The 16363-nt window shown below is 45.4% G+C and overlaps 3 protein-coding genes and 1 pseudogene across 4 annotated transcripts in view; 2 read left to right on the top strand and 2 right to left on the bottom strand.

Annotated features, from left to right (window-relative positions):
• The window catches only part of NLK (nemo like kinase), a 92428-nt gene extending 90427 nt beyond the window's left edge, over nt 1–2001 (top strand). The window contains exon 11 of one of the 2 annotated variants that reach the window (XM_035138795.3): nt 60–2001. In XM_035138795.3, coding sequence (XP_034994686.1) covers nt 60–114 — 55 coding nt within the window. In that variant the 3' untranslated portion in view covers nt 115–2001. The remainder of the gene's footprint in view (nt 1–59) is intronic. The other variant, XM_088657992.1, reaches the window with a different exon arrangement.
• A 2074-nt stretch (nt 2002–4075) lies between these two features.
• LOC118097436 (U6 spliceosomal RNA) lies at nt 4076–4176 on the bottom strand (annotated as a pseudogene).
• Nucleotides 4177–4417: 241 nt separating this feature from the next.
• TMEM97 (transmembrane protein 97) lies at nt 4418–8635 on the top strand. Its single transcript, XM_035140227.3, has 3 exons — nt 4418–4954; nt 6543–6687; nt 8295–8635. Exons 1-3 carry the CDS (start codon nt 4826–4828, stop codon nt 8543–8545), a joined length of 525 nt encoding a protein of 174 aa, XP_034996118.1. The 5' UTR covers nt 4418–4825; the 3' UTR covers nt 8546–8635.
• A 1909-nt stretch (nt 8636–10544) lies between these two features.
• Nucleotides 10545–15993, bottom strand: IFT20 (intraflagellar transport 20). The gene is made up of 5 exons (XM_035139633.3): nt 15856–15993; nt 14067–14213; nt 13719–13804; nt 12747–12850; nt 10545–11036 (listed from the first exon to the last, which is right to left on the bottom strand). Exons 2-5 carry the CDS (start codon nt 14191–14193, stop codon nt 10955–10957), a joined length of 399 nt encoding a protein of 132 aa, XP_034995524.1. The 5' UTR covers nt 14194–14213; nt 15856–15993; the 3' UTR covers nt 10545–10954.
• Nucleotides 15994–16363: the final 370 nt, after the last annotated feature.

Below are 16363 nucleotides of genomic sequence, written 5' to 3'. Positions count from 1 at the left end.
TGTGTTCCTGTGGCCTCTTGCAAGTGAACGCTGATCTTCTGTGTCTTTCTGCCTTCCAGTTCCACGGTCGCTCAGCCGTCCGAGATGCCGCCATCTCCACTGGTCTGGGAGTAAACGTGGAAGATGTACTACTGAAAGACATAATGTAGCTTTCCACTGGATTCTGGGATTTGCAATTCTGGACATTTAATCATGCTTGTACTGTAATTTTACTAATGAAGTTTTAAATTAACAACCACTATCCTTGTATGATATATGAATAAGACTTAGAAATGTTAACTAGGCTTTTAAAATTCCTGTCATGGGTGGGGTTGTGCTTTTAGGAGGAAACAAATATATATTATTTTATCCAGAGTTGCACATGTTTTGTTTTTAAAGTATGAATTGTAGCGCAGCTGTAATCTTGCTTGGCTCTGAACAAACGGAGGGTTTGAACCAAATTGGTGGGAAAGTTGCTTTAAAAAATAAATAAATGATGGGGCTTTTCTTCTTCTTTTTTTTTCCAAGTGGATAAGTCATTTTTGATATTGAGCCATTCCTGAAGATTAGGGATTTTTTTCTAAAACGAGAGAATAAAAGTTTTGGGATTACAGAAGTTTTTAAAACTGTGACCAATCGTGAGACCCACCTGATGGCAATAGTGTCATCCGGCGGTTTAGAAGAACCCTATACATAGCTTCTCACTAGTGGGGGGTGATTGTGTGCTGTTTTCCAATCAGATGTTGCGAGTAGAAAGAATGAGTTTGTGACTAGGGAGAGATGAGAACCCCCCCCTTTTCCTTTTTACCCCCCCCCTCTGGTATAAATAAATATATATAAATATATATATATTTAATCTATTTTTATTAGAAGTTTTTTCTGCTCTTTTCTTACATAAACCATCCCTTTCTACCCCCCCCCCTCATGCGTGCATCTGCAAATGTGTGTAAATAATTCCATTTCTGGGGCTAATAATGTCAAAGAATCTTGCTATCCATTGCTGTGTAAAGAGAGAGAGAGAGAGAGAGAGAGCGCAAGAGAGGAAGTAGCTTGCACATTTTTAGGTCTGTGAAACATTGTGGGGTTTTTTTTTTAATTCTGCACTGGACAGTCAGCGAAAAAGAAAAGCAAAAAACGCAAAAAAAGCACATAGGGAATTATGTTAATTGTATTTGTGTCCATAGGCAAAGCTGTGGAAGTCTTGAAATGTCACAGTAGTAAATGACTTTTATTACGTTTTGGCTAACTCCTTTTTTTGTGTGTGTTCTGTTCAAACACTGAATTATTCTGTGCATATGTGTATATATATATATGAACACAAACTGAAGGCCTCTACCTCCTGGAGTATACAACTTGGTTTGTTTACCTCCACATGATTTTTATTTTTATTTTTAAGTTCAGTGTGGAGACTTGAAACTTGAATGTCCCTCCCAACTTTTATATTTAAAAAAAGGCGAGAAAAATTGAAGACTGTTTTTCACCTGTACAAAGAAATAATGAATGGATGGTCTTAAATTTTGAACATTGGTCTGGGATATTTAAAAGAGAGAGAGAGAGAGAAACCTTGGTGTTTGTCATGGACAATTAACTGTTAAAGTTATTGTAAGTTATCTGTATTTAGCAGAGTATTTTCAAGAAGAGTGATCTGAGCTGGAACTGAATACTATTAGTTAAGTTATGTTTTTGGAAGTTTTAACTTCAATGAAGTAATTATTTTGCTGTGAAAGAGACAAACGTTGAATTTCTCGAACAAAGATTATGAAATATCTTTGTTTTTTATGTGGCTCCTGAGGAATTAAAAACAACAAGAACAACCACCACCAACTGAAGCATTTCAATTCACTTGAATGAATGAGAAAACGTGTTTTAACTTAAATATGAGCCCAAGAAGACACTGGTATGAAAGGTAAAATCTCAGAGGTTGGTCTGTTAAATGTGGCACACTTGCGGGTCACTTTGTACAATGTAGATTTTGAAGTACAGTGGTGGAAACATTAAATGTGACATTTGAAACAAACGAAAGACGCACCGTGACTAAGTCTTCTGTTCTCCATCTGGCCGAGGCGGGTTGTGGATTCTCTTGCTGACTTCACCTTAATATTGAACCCACGTTCTTGGCTGTGTTTGCTACATGGAGTTGTCAAATGAACAGATCATTCAGAGGCTGCATGCCAGCTACTGGAGACTTAGACGTGGACATCTAGGGCAGGGGTGGGGACTTTCCTTCCTGTGGAGGGCTGCATTCCTCTTGGGGATAGAGTTTATTTCTTAAAGGCCTTCTGGTTAGTCGGGGCGGATCTGGCCGTAGATAAAGCAAAAGCTGAAAGTGGGTGGGGCTACTACTATTCTCCATCCTCACTGCCCATCAGGCTACCATAGGGAGGGCAGAGTTCACTTGTCGGGGAGTTTTTGTTCTCGCTTGCTTCCGTCATATAAGGAAGCTGCCTTACACAGACTCACAGTTGGCCCATCTACTCTGACGGGCAGCAGCAGTGGCAGTCTAGGATTTCATACCGGGAATGCTCTTGGCCTTACCTGGCAACGCCAGGGATTGCACCAAGGACCTTCTGCATACAAAGCAGATGTTCTACCACTGAGCTGCAGCCCTTCAATGTGCTTTTCATATAAAAACCTGTACACAATTCCTCTGGCATGTGCATTGCCCCTACAGCACTTTGAAACACATTCTATGGCACTTTCATTGCCTTGTCTTACCCCCCCCCCCCCGCCGCCGCCGCCCCCATTTGAACAATCAAAACATTTAACCCTCATCTCTTAGGGATGATTTATTCTGAACTGGATTTATTCTGAACTGGCATTTATTTTAAGTGCCCCTCTCTGGCACCTTTGGGATTTGGAGTGCCCAGCAGTCTGGTTCAAAGTGGAGCTTGTCCATTTTGCCTCACACATCCAAAAACCTCTTCCCAAACATCACCATCTCATCCATGCTCCAGGACTCTTCAACTTTGCCCGTCTAGTTGTATAACTAGAAACATGCAAATCATAGGAAGAAGAAGAATGCATCAAAGGGATGGTTTGTGTGCCATTAATAAAGGAACAATTGAGATTAAACACAGGTTGTTTAGTGTTTGTTGCATCATATTGGCAAAAAAAACCCATCTGGGGGGTTGTATTTCTCTGCCACACACTTCCAATAAATTGTCAGTATATTTGGGGTTGGTTATTGCTGTTGGCTGAGTAGTTTTATTGTCCATGGTAAGTACTTCCCATAATTTTGCTATTCCAACCAGTAGTGACTACTGTCCATTGGATTTGGTGGGGCGGAAGGCAGGAAGCCCAAACAGCAGGTAAAGTCAGAACTAATTCTCATTTTGTCCCCATCCTCCACACTGCTGAGTTTGACAAAAGTAACTGAGGCGGTGGAGGAGAAGCTGTGAGGAAGGCCCACGCCCTGGGATGGTTTTTAGGAAGCAGGCAGGTGGAGCCTGCCTGAGTTTAGGTTGGTGGGGCAGTACCCTGTTCGTCCTAATGGACCCATCTTCATGGAATACATACATCTTGAAAATGGCATGGGGTCTTGTTTTCACTTTTTCGGTGTGCTCCGGGTTCTAACCACAGGCAAGAGAGTAATACGATCTCTCTCTGAATTGCAGGAATTGGTGTACTGTCTGAATGTCAGGTTAGATGAGCTGCATCCAAGGTTGCTATGCTACACCAGCTTCCCGTTGCACTGATGGGAACTTAATAGGAAATCGCAGTGATTTGGATGGTACCCAAGTGACTGGTGATGCTTTTAAAACTGGTGTGTACCCTGGGATGCCATTGTGGTATAGAGGTTAGAGGTGCCTTTCTCCACCTTGGGTCCCCAGATGTTCTTGAACTACAACTCCTATCATCCCTGACTACTCAGTATGCTGGCTAGCAATAATAGCCATTGTAGTCCAACAATATCTGGAGACTCACGGTTGAGAAAGGCTGGGTTAGAGTGTCTAACTAGATCCCTGGGTGACCTTTGGCCAGTTGCTGCCTTTCAGCCTAACCAGGGCACCATTCATCTGTTAATCACGCCACCACTCCCTAAGTTTTCTTTCACCCTCCCCAGCTCAACAGTTCTGTGCCTCCTGGAGTGCAATGAATTAATCATCAATAATGCTGCAACGAAGGCTGCAGACACGCAGGGGCCATGCCAATCTTCTCTGTATCATTCCAATTCTAGTATATGTGCCGCCGAAGCAAGAAAATAATGTCAAGTGCGCATTTAAGGAATTTAATTCGGGAACATAATGGGAAGATCGGAGGTCATGTTAAACTTAATTACAAAACGATATACAGAATAAGTAACAAACAAGGAATGAATGAGTCAGTGTATTTTTTATTTTGTCCTTAATATCTGTTGATTATTTTTGTTTTAAAACTAGTAAAGCATTTTTTTTTAAAAAGACACGCTATCTCTTTAAAGCACCTTTCTTCCTCCCCCGAAGAATTCTGGGTACTGTAGTTTGTTAAGGGCTGCTAGGCACCGCAACTCTGCGGGAGGCGAACTACAGCCTTCCCAGAGTTCGTCGAGGGACAAGGCTGCGCTTTAAAGGCACAGTGTCTTTTCGGGATTTCCACGCGCAACCGCTTCCCCTCCCTGCGCCGGCTTTGCTGCTTTTCCGAGCGCTTTTCCGTGGCAGCTGCGCTGAGCTCCGTCTCCTTTTGCAAGAAGCGGCCCGGCCCCTTTGCATTCCCCGACCCTTTTAAAAATGGGCGGGCGCAAAGTGGGGCTAGAAACACCCCTCCCGCTCTTGGAGAAACCAATGAAGGAGGGAGAAAAGTGGGCCGATCTCGGATGGGAAGTTGCTGCAGGGAAGCTCATTGATTTGCACCGAGAGAGAAAGACGCGATGGCGGCTGGGGCAGCAGCGACGCGCCTCCTGGAATGGATCTTCGCCTTCTATTTCCTCACTCATATCCCCATCACGCTGCTGGTCGATTTGCAATCGCTCCCGGGGGCAGGATTTTACCCCCGCAGTGTAAGGCAACCGAGGGCGGGTGGCTCAAGCAATCCCTTCCGCACATTTTTAAACTTGCGGATTAGATCTCTTATACTATTCTTGCAAGGGGGTGGGGGAGGTTTGCTTCAGGGTAGAAAAAGCGAAGGAGCGCCCTTGTCTGCTACGCTGTTTTTCTTTTCCATGTGCCTTTTAAGACGGCAGCTCCCGTCTTGCAACACAGTCCAAAGGGGAAAGAGCTGTATCAACGGCAGAGCATATGCTCGGCATGCAGAAGGCTTTCCTCTTTCTAGCCTGGGTAGCTCAGTTGGTTAGAGCGTGGGGCTGATAACGCCAAGGTTTGGGACGGCTGCATATTCTAGCGTTGCAGGGGGTTGGGCTAGATGACCCTGAGGGTCCCTTCCCGCTCTACGATTCTATAATCCAGGGCCTGTAAAGCCAAGTGGAGTGTTTGCTCTGCGCCTATAGCTTTTTGCCCTCGGGTCAATGTGCCTGAATTCTTGACTGCAGTGCTTGCCAGGCATGAGCTTAACTGCTGAAAGATCCCCGAGATTATGCCGTTAATATATTGCTGTTAAGATTATTATTGAGGCCGTTCTTCTGCAAGAAACAAAAAGCACACACATTGGCTCCATATGCACTATACAGTACAGTATGTACATTTAAAGCAGTATCATGCCGCTTTGAGAAGCAATGCCTTTCCTCAAAGAATCCTGGGAGTTGTAGTTTGTTAAGGGTGCTGTTAGGGAGACCCCCTTATTCCTGCACACTGAGGTACAATTCCTAGTTTCATGGGAAGAGAGCTTTGACTGTTAAACCACTCTCTAAGAATTGTAGCTCTGTGGGGAGAATCAGGGGGGTCTCCTACCCGTAACAACTCTCAGCACCCTAAACAAACTTCAACTCCCATGGTTCTTTTGGGAAGCCATCCCTGTTTAGAGTGGAATGATGCTCCTTTAAATGCATATTGCAGGTGGGGCCTTTGGCATTGCTGACGATATGGCCTACAGAAGGATCTTGTCGCAGGGCCAAAAGTTGTCCCCCAGGTTACAATATAATTCCTTGTGATATGACATTGAATTGTAGTCCCAGATTAAACCACGGTTTCCCAGTCTCCAGTAATGTGGGTAATATCTCCCTATTGCAGATTGGGCAGGTGGCTGATCTGATCCTGGTTTCATATCCTTGTTCATAATCCAATATTAATATTAAGTCCAAATGTAACAGGAAACTGTGGTTTAACAAGCACTAGGCAAGAAAAGAGGGGCGGGTCTAATAAACCGTGGCTTGTTAGATCACTGTGACCTGCGGCTATGTGACCCTATTCTTTTTGCTTATATTTATCTTTGAATAGTCATTTGTACTGATGGCATATTTGTTGTTGTTGTTTAGTCGTTTAGTCGTGTCCGACTCTTCGTGACCCCATGGACCATAGCATGCCAGGCACTCCTGTCTTCCACTGCCTCCCACAGTTTGGTCAAACTCAAGTTCGTAGCTTCGAGCCACCTTCTGTTCTCGATGGCATATTAAGAGTGGTCAAAATAAGTGATGGGAGATTTTTATGTTTAGCTGCAGCTAACATTCCCTTTCCGCCCTCTCTCTCCTTAAGCTGAAAGAATTGACAACTTGGTACACTGTTGCGTTTAAGGACCCCATGATGCAGGACCCTCCTGCCTGGTTCAGGGCATTCATATTCTGCGAAGCCTTCCTGCAGTTGCCTTTCTTCCCTATTGCAGCCTATGCCTTCTGGAAAGGTTGGTGTGCCAATTGGGGTGGGGTGCGGGGGAAGCACTTGTGATTAGGAATGTAGGAAGCTTGGTCCATCTAGTCCAGTATTGTCTGCAATGACTGGCAGCAGCTCTTCAGGGGAATTAGAACAGTAGAACGGTCTCTCTCAGGAAACGGTGGACTCTTCTTCCTTGGAGGTTTTTAAGCAGAGCTTGAAAGGCCATCTGCCATGGATGCTGTAGTCGAGATTCCTGCATTGCAGGACTAGATGACCATAGGGGTACCTTCCAACTCTATGATTCTATGCTTCTATGACTTGATGGGCCTGGTCTCAACAGGGCACTTCTAATTACCAGACCTTTAGAAGGCATCTCAAGGCAGCCCTGTTTAGGGAAGCTTTTAATGTTTGATGGATTTCTGTATTTTAATGTTTTGTTGGAAGCCGCCCAGAGTGGCTGGGGGAACCCGGCCAGATGGGCGGGGTATAAATATTATTATTATTATTATTATTATTATTATTATTATTATTATTATTATTAGGTTCTCGTGAACATTATGGCCAATAGCTCAGCAACTTTTGCTAATTTTACCCAAATAGCATTTTGATCTGCATTTTAACAGATAATTATATAAAAAAATTAACTTCAGTAGTTACTTTTAATGTGTTCTTATGCTCTATGTCAGGGATGTCCAACAGGTAGATCGCCATCTACCACGGGGCATCCCTGGTCGATCCTGGGATCTTGATTGACCCCCCCCCCCAAAAAAAGCTCAACAACTTTGGTCAATACAATGGGTAGATCACTGCCAGTTGTTGTTTTTTTTTAGTGGGAGTAGATCGCAGTCTCTTGGAAGTTGGACAGAGAGGTTTCGATAAGTGGGATACCATTTTTTAAAAAAGAAAGATAAATACTATTTTTTAAAAAAAACACACACCAAATAAATCTTTATATAGACATAATAATTGAAGGCTGTCATCATGCAGCCCCCTTGGGAGGATTTGTTGTGCCGCACCCCAATTTTGGATTTGCATGCAGCTGGGGTGGGGGCAGGGAGCAAAAGAGAAGGCGGGCTTTAAACTGGTGGTTTCAAACAACAGCAGAAGTTTGAATAAAGCAGGCGTGGAGGGACACAGAAGAACTTTAAGGCTATGGGGGCACTGCTGGAAGGAGCTGTGAAGGGATGGGGGCTTGGGTGAGATGCAAAGGAGGGCGGGGCTGTCTTAAACTGTTTTTAAATGTTACATGTTTATTTGGATATTTGTGGCTTGGGGGATTGGTTAGGGGCTTGTTGGGGAGTGTCCATTTTTTATTAGTTTGCATACACTGGTATTGTTAGTTGTTTTAATTATTTTTATTACTATATAATTATATAGTACTATATAGTACTAATTATATAGTACTATAATTTTTATTACTATAATTTAATTATTTTTATTACTATTAATAAAATTATTATTTTATTATTGTGATTTTATTTTGTAACTTTGTGTTGTGAACTGCCCTGAGATCTACGGGTATATGGCAGTATACAAATAATAATAATAATAATAATAATATAGGGAGAGTTGTGTGTGCATGTGCAATGAGATTTGAAGAATATTTAAATTCTGCTCTTAAAAATAAAAATCCAGGCAACTGCAAATGGATCCGAATCCCGGCCATCATTTACGCGACGCACGTAATGACCACGCTGCTCCCCATCTTTGGCCACGTCCTGTTCAACGATTTCTCGCGGTCCAAGCACCCTGCGCCCCAGACGCTGCACGAACGCTTGACTCTCTGCGCCATTTACAGCCCCTACTTCCTGATTCCCTGCCTCATTCTTCTCACGATGCTCCTCAGCCCCCTGTATAACCAGGTGGATAAAAGGAAAAAGAAATAAGCCGGCGAGGATTCTTCCTAAGAGGGGGAAGGAGTCAGCCCTTGGATTTAGAAGCTTGCAAACTGGGCCAATAAAATGTTTTTTTTTTAATTTTTGTGTTTGTGTCCGTGAGGTAGATGGATGTATAGCTCAAGGGGAGAGGGGGACTTGCGGAACGAGGGCCACGTTTTCTTCTGGGCAAGCTTCTGAGGGCCACATGCCAGTGTGCAGTCACACAAAAAAACCCTATCCATCCAGACAGGCAAGAAGCCTTTTCAGAATGAGGGACATAGTTCATTCAGGCAGCAACACTTGAGGAGGGTGTGTAGCAGGGCAAGTGAAGGATGTTTTCTGGGGAAGAGTCCCAGGGCCAGATGGAGAACATGTGACTCAATTTCTGGGTTATGGGTTCGAGCCCCACGTTGGGCAAAATGATTCCTGCTTTGCAGGGGTTTGCACTAACTAGATGACCCTCATGGTCCCAGTTCTGTTATTCTGATTCTGTTTGGCCCCCAGGTTCTCCATCGCTGACATAACTGAAGCCCCTTGTTATTTATCGAGGAGGAAGTGGAATTTGGCCGTTTCCAAACGGGGCCGGACAAACCTGTTCCAAAACGTCCTGCCCTTGAAACAACCTGCCGATCTGGTAAAAAAGAGGTCATTTCACCTCTGGGGATGTGTCGAAAGAGCATCGATGCTAATCTTTTACACCCCCTCTTGGTTCATTCTTACCCCAGGATATTCCAGAGGAAAAGGGCAGTGTGCTTTTCCTACCCCCCCAGGGTGGGGGGTTAAGAGCGGCTTTGTCAGAATGAGCTGTTGCTCTGCAGACCAAATACTGTAGACAAGGGGTTGTATCAAAGTCACTTGGTACTTTACTTTTTGCACTGGCAAAATGATGTTCCACAAGGGGGGAAACGTGAGTACATTATGGAAGGATAGAATCAGAGAACTGTAGTTTTGGAAGGTGCCAGAAGGGGAAATCCCCCTGCTTTGCAGGAACCACAGCTGTAGAATCCCTGGCAGATGGTCACAGAGCCTAGGACAGGCATCCCCAAACTTTAGCCCTCCAGATGTTTTGGACTACAATTCCCATCTTCCCCGACCACTGGTCCTGTTAGCTAGGGATCATGGGAGTTGTAGGCCAAAACATCTGGAGGGCCGCAGTTTGGGGATGCCTGGCCTAGGGCTTGCCAATCAGAAGGTCGGCGGTTCGAATCCCTGCGACGGGGTGAGCTCCCGTTGCTCGGTCCCTGCTCCTGCCAACCTAGCAGTTCAAAAGCATGTCGGAGTGAAAGTAGATAAATAGGTGCCGCTCTGACGGGAAGGTAAATGGTGTTTCCATGCACTGCTCTGGTTCGCCAGAAGTGGCTTAGTCATGCTGGCCACATGACCCGGAAGCTGTACGCCGGCTCCCTCGGCCAGTAAAGCGAGATGAGCGCCGCAACCCCAGAGTCGTCCGCGACTGGACCTAATGTTCAGGGGTACCTTTACCTTTATAAGGGGCAATCCCCCTGCATTTCAGGAACCACGGCTGCAGAATCCCTGGCAGGTGGTCCCCAACGAAGGGGATTCTACCACCACTGTCAAACAGCTGTTGCCCTCAAAGTTCTTCTGATGTTTATTGGGGTCTTCCTTCTTGTCATTTGAACCCATTGGTTGGGGTTCTGCCTTCCGGAGCAGGAGATATGGTGGCCATATTCAAATATCACTTCTCAAGCCTTCAGGCGAAAAAACACCCAACTCCCTCAACTGTGCCTCGTAATGCTCGGTTTCCAGACCCTTGATCATCTTGGTTGCCCTCCTCTGCACACCTCCCACCTAGTCAATCTCCTCAAAGTGCAGTGTCCAGAACTGGAGAGTTGTGCGGCAGATTGCACAAGATTCAAGTGTTGCATCACAAGGGCCACGAGCGACGCCTACTTTTTCCATGCCAGGCTAATTTTACATGCTCTCCCAATCATGTTTCCAGCCCACACCCAAATGTACTAAGGGCAACTTTAAAAGGAAATGAGACGTCTTTAAAAACAATAATTTATTTCCTGATTTCCTTGAAAGTATTTTACAGGGCTTTTTTATATATATATAAAAAGAACAATGGGAAGTTGTGTAAAAGTCAGAACAGTCTGATGACGATATAAATGACTGGCCATTTTAAAAAAATCTTTAAAAATACAATAGCTGTAGCTGTCCCTAAATACCTTTTAGAAATATCTTATTGCCAGACCTGAATAAGTCCAAAGTGTATTTAAGATCTAACCTTTTTTTGTTTCATTTTTGAGAGGTGATCTTGGTCAATTTAAAAAATAAAAAGGTCAAAATTGCCCCCTCCCATTTCCTCCCCCTAAAAAACCCCCATTAGACTATAGGAATGGTTCAAGATTTCCCAGTGTGTTTGGTGCTGGTCACAAATTCTCTCATTCTCTCTCTCTACTTCTGGAAAATGAATTGATCAATGAATTCGTTCTGGTCCGCTTCTATTTTACACAGCGTTTGATATTCGATGCGGTACCTGGAGAAAAAGCAGAGCAAATGTGTTAGTTCGGCCATCTTCCGAGTCCCATCAGGCATGGCCGGCCAAAAGGGCCGAAGGGTCAAGAGATGACAGGAATTGCCCACTTAGGATGTCTGAAAAAGGGGGCTGTAGTCAGGACTCGCTAACTTTTGACCTCCCAGATTTTGCTGTACGCAACAAGAACAGCCCTGGCAGCTTTCCGTCAGTCCGAATCAGTGTGCTCAATGACCAGATCTATGTCCCTTCCATGGGGAAGGTTTCAAGAATGGTGCTACAGAAAAAATCCCTTTTCAGCTGGGGCTCCACATCTGTGGACCACTCTCCCCAATGAGGGCCACCTGAAATCTTCACCAACCTCTTTCTTGGCACAATGTAAAATCTTGCCCTTTTTGCCAAGCTCCTGATGAACAAGGACAGGTGAGGAGGGATGTTCCTGAACTACAACCTCCCTCCCATCCCTGGCCATTGGCCATGCATGCCGGGAATGATGGGAGTTGTAGTTCAGCAATGCCTGGAAGGCTGCAGATTAGGCACCCGGGTTTTCTGCTTCATGAAAGCTTTTGCCATGAAGGGCTTTCTGCCTCGAAAGTGTGCAATAAGCAAGACTCAAATACATACAAACAGTATCTCTTCTTATATGAACACAAAAGGCTGGCATCGGAGTTTTACAAGCACATGCAAAAGCCTCCCCAGATAAGGAATACTATTGGCCGCCTGCTTCAGATCACAGGTTCAAAGCTCCCTTCCCAAGTTTGGTTTTTCTCAGATTTCAGCCGGAATTAGAAACCACCAGGCAACTGTATGAATGTGGGACTAGATTACTTCATCCCCTATATGCCCACTTGACCATTTCGATCTGCAGGACCGGCACTGTTACAGATGCCACAAAACACTCATTACACCAGTGCAAGAAATCGATCTTTTAGTGTAGCAGCACCTTTGGAACTCTCTGCTGATTGACCAAAAAACCCCACAACCCCTCAGGAATTAGAAGCTGTCAGTCAGTTGCATGAACTTGAAAAAGGGACTTATTTTTTTTAACCAGTGATCTGCAGCAGGTGGTTGACCGTATTCCTTGTTTTGAAGGATTCTGCATGCGTTTCTGCAACTGTCAAGCTCTTGATCTTTTTCCTCTCTCTATAATATAAATACTATTTGTATCGATTTGTGCTTATTCATTGTTCAGGTAGTGGCAGGACTCCTACAAGGTGCATCTTAGCCTCAAAGGTGCCTCGCAAGATCCTCTCATTTTTGCCGGCCACAAAGTAAGAACATTAAAAGAGACATGAAAATTCAGTTGGCTAGAGTGTGGTACTGATGATGCCAAGGTTCAATCCCTTTATGGGACAGCTGCATATTCCTGCATTGCAGGGGGGTTGGACTCAGTGATCCTCAGGGTCCCTCCAACTCTATGATTCTATGACTGGCTGAGGTCCAGCACCGAGGGCCTTCTGGTGGTTCCCTCAATCCGAGAAGCCAAGTTACAAGGAACCAGGCAGAGGGCCTTCTCGGTAGTGGCACCCGCCCTGTAGTGGCACAGAGCCCTCCCACCAGATGTCAAAGAGAAAAACAACTACCAGACTTTTAGAAGACATCTGAAGGCAGCCCTGTTTAGGGAAGCTTTTAATGTTGACGCACTATTGTATTTTAATATTTTGTTGGAAGCCGCCCAGAGTGGCTGGGTTTCCCTGTACCCTGTATTCACACCTTTCCAGCTGTGTTGTCTTCTCGGCTATCAGCGCCTGAAGCTGCTGCTGCTGGGCTTCTCTTTGCTTCGCTATGGATTTCAGCAAGTTGCGAGCGCCAATTGCCTGCGGAAAGAGGAAATTTATTCTGGGTGATCCTGGAGCACATTAGCAGCCCTCCAATTTGGGGGTGGGGTGGGGGACTGATTCTTAGTGATGCGACGCAATGAAATAAATCTTACCTACAATGAATGGAGCTTCAATGGATTAAAGAAGTGATTGCTTTTAATCTGCACATATATTGCAGATGGAGAAAACTTTCTTAAAGCGTCTTTACACACACCCCACTTTGATGACGCCTTCCTGCGATCACAACCAAGCACTCTTTTAGAAGATGCTTGCCAGCCACGGACTTGAAAGTCTCTCAGCCAGCACAGCAAGAGACTCTTAATCTCAGGGTTGTGGGTTCGAGCCCCATGTTGGGGCAATAGATTCCTGCATTGCAATGGATTGGGCTAGAGGACCCACATGGTCCCTGCCAACTCTACAATTCTATGATTCTGTGATTTGAAAATAGCAGGGCCATCACCCAAAATTGTATTCGCACAATCGTATATTCCTCACTTCATCTGTCAAATGTGCGTAGGGGAAAATAAATGCTCTGAATAATAATAATAAAGGGTAACTGGTTTTTAAACAACGCATGTCTTGCAGAAGGCATCATCTTAAGAGAGGTATCCTCTTCTCACTCTCTCAGGAGGGAAAGCCTCCTCTTCAGTTATGAATCTGTGCTTCAAAGGGGCCTTGGATAATTCCCAACAAGGAACCCAACTACTGTCCAGTTTTAACAGAAGTTGCACGATGCTGCATGTCTGTTGGGGGACAAAAAAATTACTGGAGAAAAGGGGCATGCAACAAAGGGCTAGCCTACTTATTTTGACATCTGGAGTTGAGAGAAAAAACACAGGCTCGTCACTTTGCTCCATCAGGTTACCTTAATCTTCTCATTTTCGGTTGCTTTTGCTAGCTGATCTACAAGTTCGATGAGGCTGCCCACTATTTTCTTAAATTCTGCAATTTCTGGAAAGGAGGAACAGAAACAATCAAGACCAAGGTTCTCTCTCTCCCACCATAGTTATTAAACAAACATAGGCAAGTTAGGAAGATGTTGTCATTGCTAATCGCTGTTCTTGATTTCTGAACCAGAATTCACCAGTAAACGGGAGACATTCCAAGCAGTGAACAGTCAAGCAATGTGTGTGAACCAGCCCTTTGACCAAACATTAATGTTGCCCAAAAGAGTGAGAGATGCAGGGCTGTGCTCGACAGAGAGGGAACTTACTGTCTACAAATACTTTGCATTCCTCTTTCAGCTCAGTCGTTTGCTGGGACACCTCCGGGTCCAAAACCCTCAGTTTGTTCAGTTCGTCAAAGTGAAAGCCTGCTTCACCTAGGATATCTTTGGCCATGATGGATCCCTTTTAGGCTTCTGTGCAAAATAACCAAACACAAGAAACTTTTTTTTTAAAAAAAAGGAGAGAAGGGAAAAAGAGAAAGATTGTATCCCTCTATATTGGGATGTTTGGGTTCCTAATAGGCTTTGATGCTGGGCTCCTAATAGGCTTTAATCCTTGGGTTCCCAATAGGCTTGTCACCCATTTCCTTATTTCAATGTATCCTTATGTACTCTGTGTGGAGCTTCCCTTTAGGTTGGTTCAGAAGCCGCAGCCAATGCAGAATGGATCAGCAAGACTGTTGAAGGGAGTGCCTTATTGACAGCACATAACAACTCTGCTGAAAGAACTGCCAATAGGCTATCAGGTGAAGGATAAGGCCATGCTATTGGCATATAAAGCCATGAGTAAGGCCTCATCTATACTATACAGTTAAAACAGTATCACCCCACTTTAAAAGTTGTGCCTTCCTCCAAAGGATCGTGGGAACTGTAGTTTGTTAAGGAGTTGTTTGATGATGCCTGTTCCTCTCACAGAGCTATGCTTCCCAGAGAGATTTGCTTTTCAGCCACTGTGATAATATTTTTGCCACATTTTTCCAGGGCCGAGACCCACTTCACCATTCAGGATGTGGTTTTAAACTCAATTTAACGATTGTAACGAAGGCCTACCGTCCTTCTGCCCTTCAGATAAATCAAATATGGGGAACCTTTAGCTCTCTAGATGTTGCTGCCTAGCAGGGGAGGAAGGAATTTTTCTTTTGGTGCCACCTGTGGAACTCCCTCCAAAGGGACACACCGATGGGCCCCTCTTTGGCTTTATAATTATGCATATTTATGGGAAATAAATAACATAAACAAATAGAAGCCCGCCTTGTGGCAGGGAGTGTCAAAACTTTTAATTGTTTAGAAGGATGGGAGGGAGTGCCTTTACTTTATTAACGTATTCTTGGACCACATCTCAAGGTTACAATACAAAACAAATCATAAGTACAGGTTGAATAAACTCAGGACAACTCTTTAAACACACACACACACACACACACACACACACACACACACACACACACACAAATTGCCAGCTGATGAAACCTTCCTTTTACAGCTCAGCTCTGTTGTGTGTCTACTGATGATAAATCACACTGGAGCTGAGGCACCCCTGCCAAACAGCCGATTCACGGCTCTACCCAATGGTCCACTTCCCCTGAACATGGATGCTCCATTATTCCCACCTGTGGCTGAGACCCAACCTAACCCTTCCTACAAAGCCGGCTTCCCCGGACCACCTAGCCCGGCATCCTGTTCCATCACAGCGGCCAACCCTTCGGCAATCGGAAGCCCCCACACACAAAAAGCCACCCCAAACCGCTGGCCCCGTGAGATAGACTGCCTCTGAACAGGGAGGCTCCTCTCTAGCTACTGCAGCTGCTAAAGGCGAGCCTTTGCTGGCTTATATTCCACCCCAAGCTCCACCCGAGGCTCCATCGCCCGCTGGCCAAGCAAGGCAGATGGGAAGCTCACGAGGAGGAGCACAAAGGCAGGTAAGCAGCCCTGGCGGACGGGCTGCCTGCTGTCCCCCGCAGCAACTGGCACTCAGAGGCATGGGCTACCTGCCTGCCATCCTCCTCGCCCCGCCTCCCAATGCCATCCCTATTGGGGTCCCCGTCGCCCGGCTCACCTGCAGCCCCTGCGGACGCGCCAGGTGGCTCCCGGCTGCCCCTCCCTCCCTCCTCCAGCGCGGCCTTCCGCTGCCACGGCGACAGCGGCAGCAGCAGCCGCCACAGGCTCCTCCTCCTCCTCCTGCCCCGCCCACAATGAACGCACCACTTAGCGGGGGGGGTAGAGGAGAGAGAGAAGGCATCACGGGAAGTGTAGTTTCTCTAGGAAGCATCCAAAAGCAAGGAGGGGGAGCGTGAGGGATGGTGCCAGAGACGTCTACAGAGAAACAGGGAGCCATAGGCGTAGCCAAGGGGGGGGAGGGGAGGGGGTGCAATTGCCTTCCCGATCAAGTAAATCAATAAAATACTTAAAATATTTAACTTAACTTAAAATACTCACGATTCTACACCCCCCGGAAAAAAAACATAAATCCTGGCTACTCCCGAGATAAACAAGGCTCCCCACTCCTGATTTTAAACTGTTTCCAGGCCATGCTTGTCCCTCGAATAACAGGTAGGTAGCCGTGT

The sequence above is a fragment of the Zootoca vivipara genome, chromosome 14 (genome assembly GCF_965207765.1).
Source record: "Zootoca vivipara chromosome 14, rZooViv2.hap1.1, whole genome shotgun sequence".
NCBI classification, from domain to species: domain Eukaryota; kingdom Metazoa; phylum Chordata; class Lepidosauria; order Squamata; family Lacertidae; genus Zootoca; species Zootoca vivipara.
The sequence above is the reverse complement of the archived record's forward strand: the minus strand, read 5'-3'. Positions and strand labels throughout refer to the sequence as shown.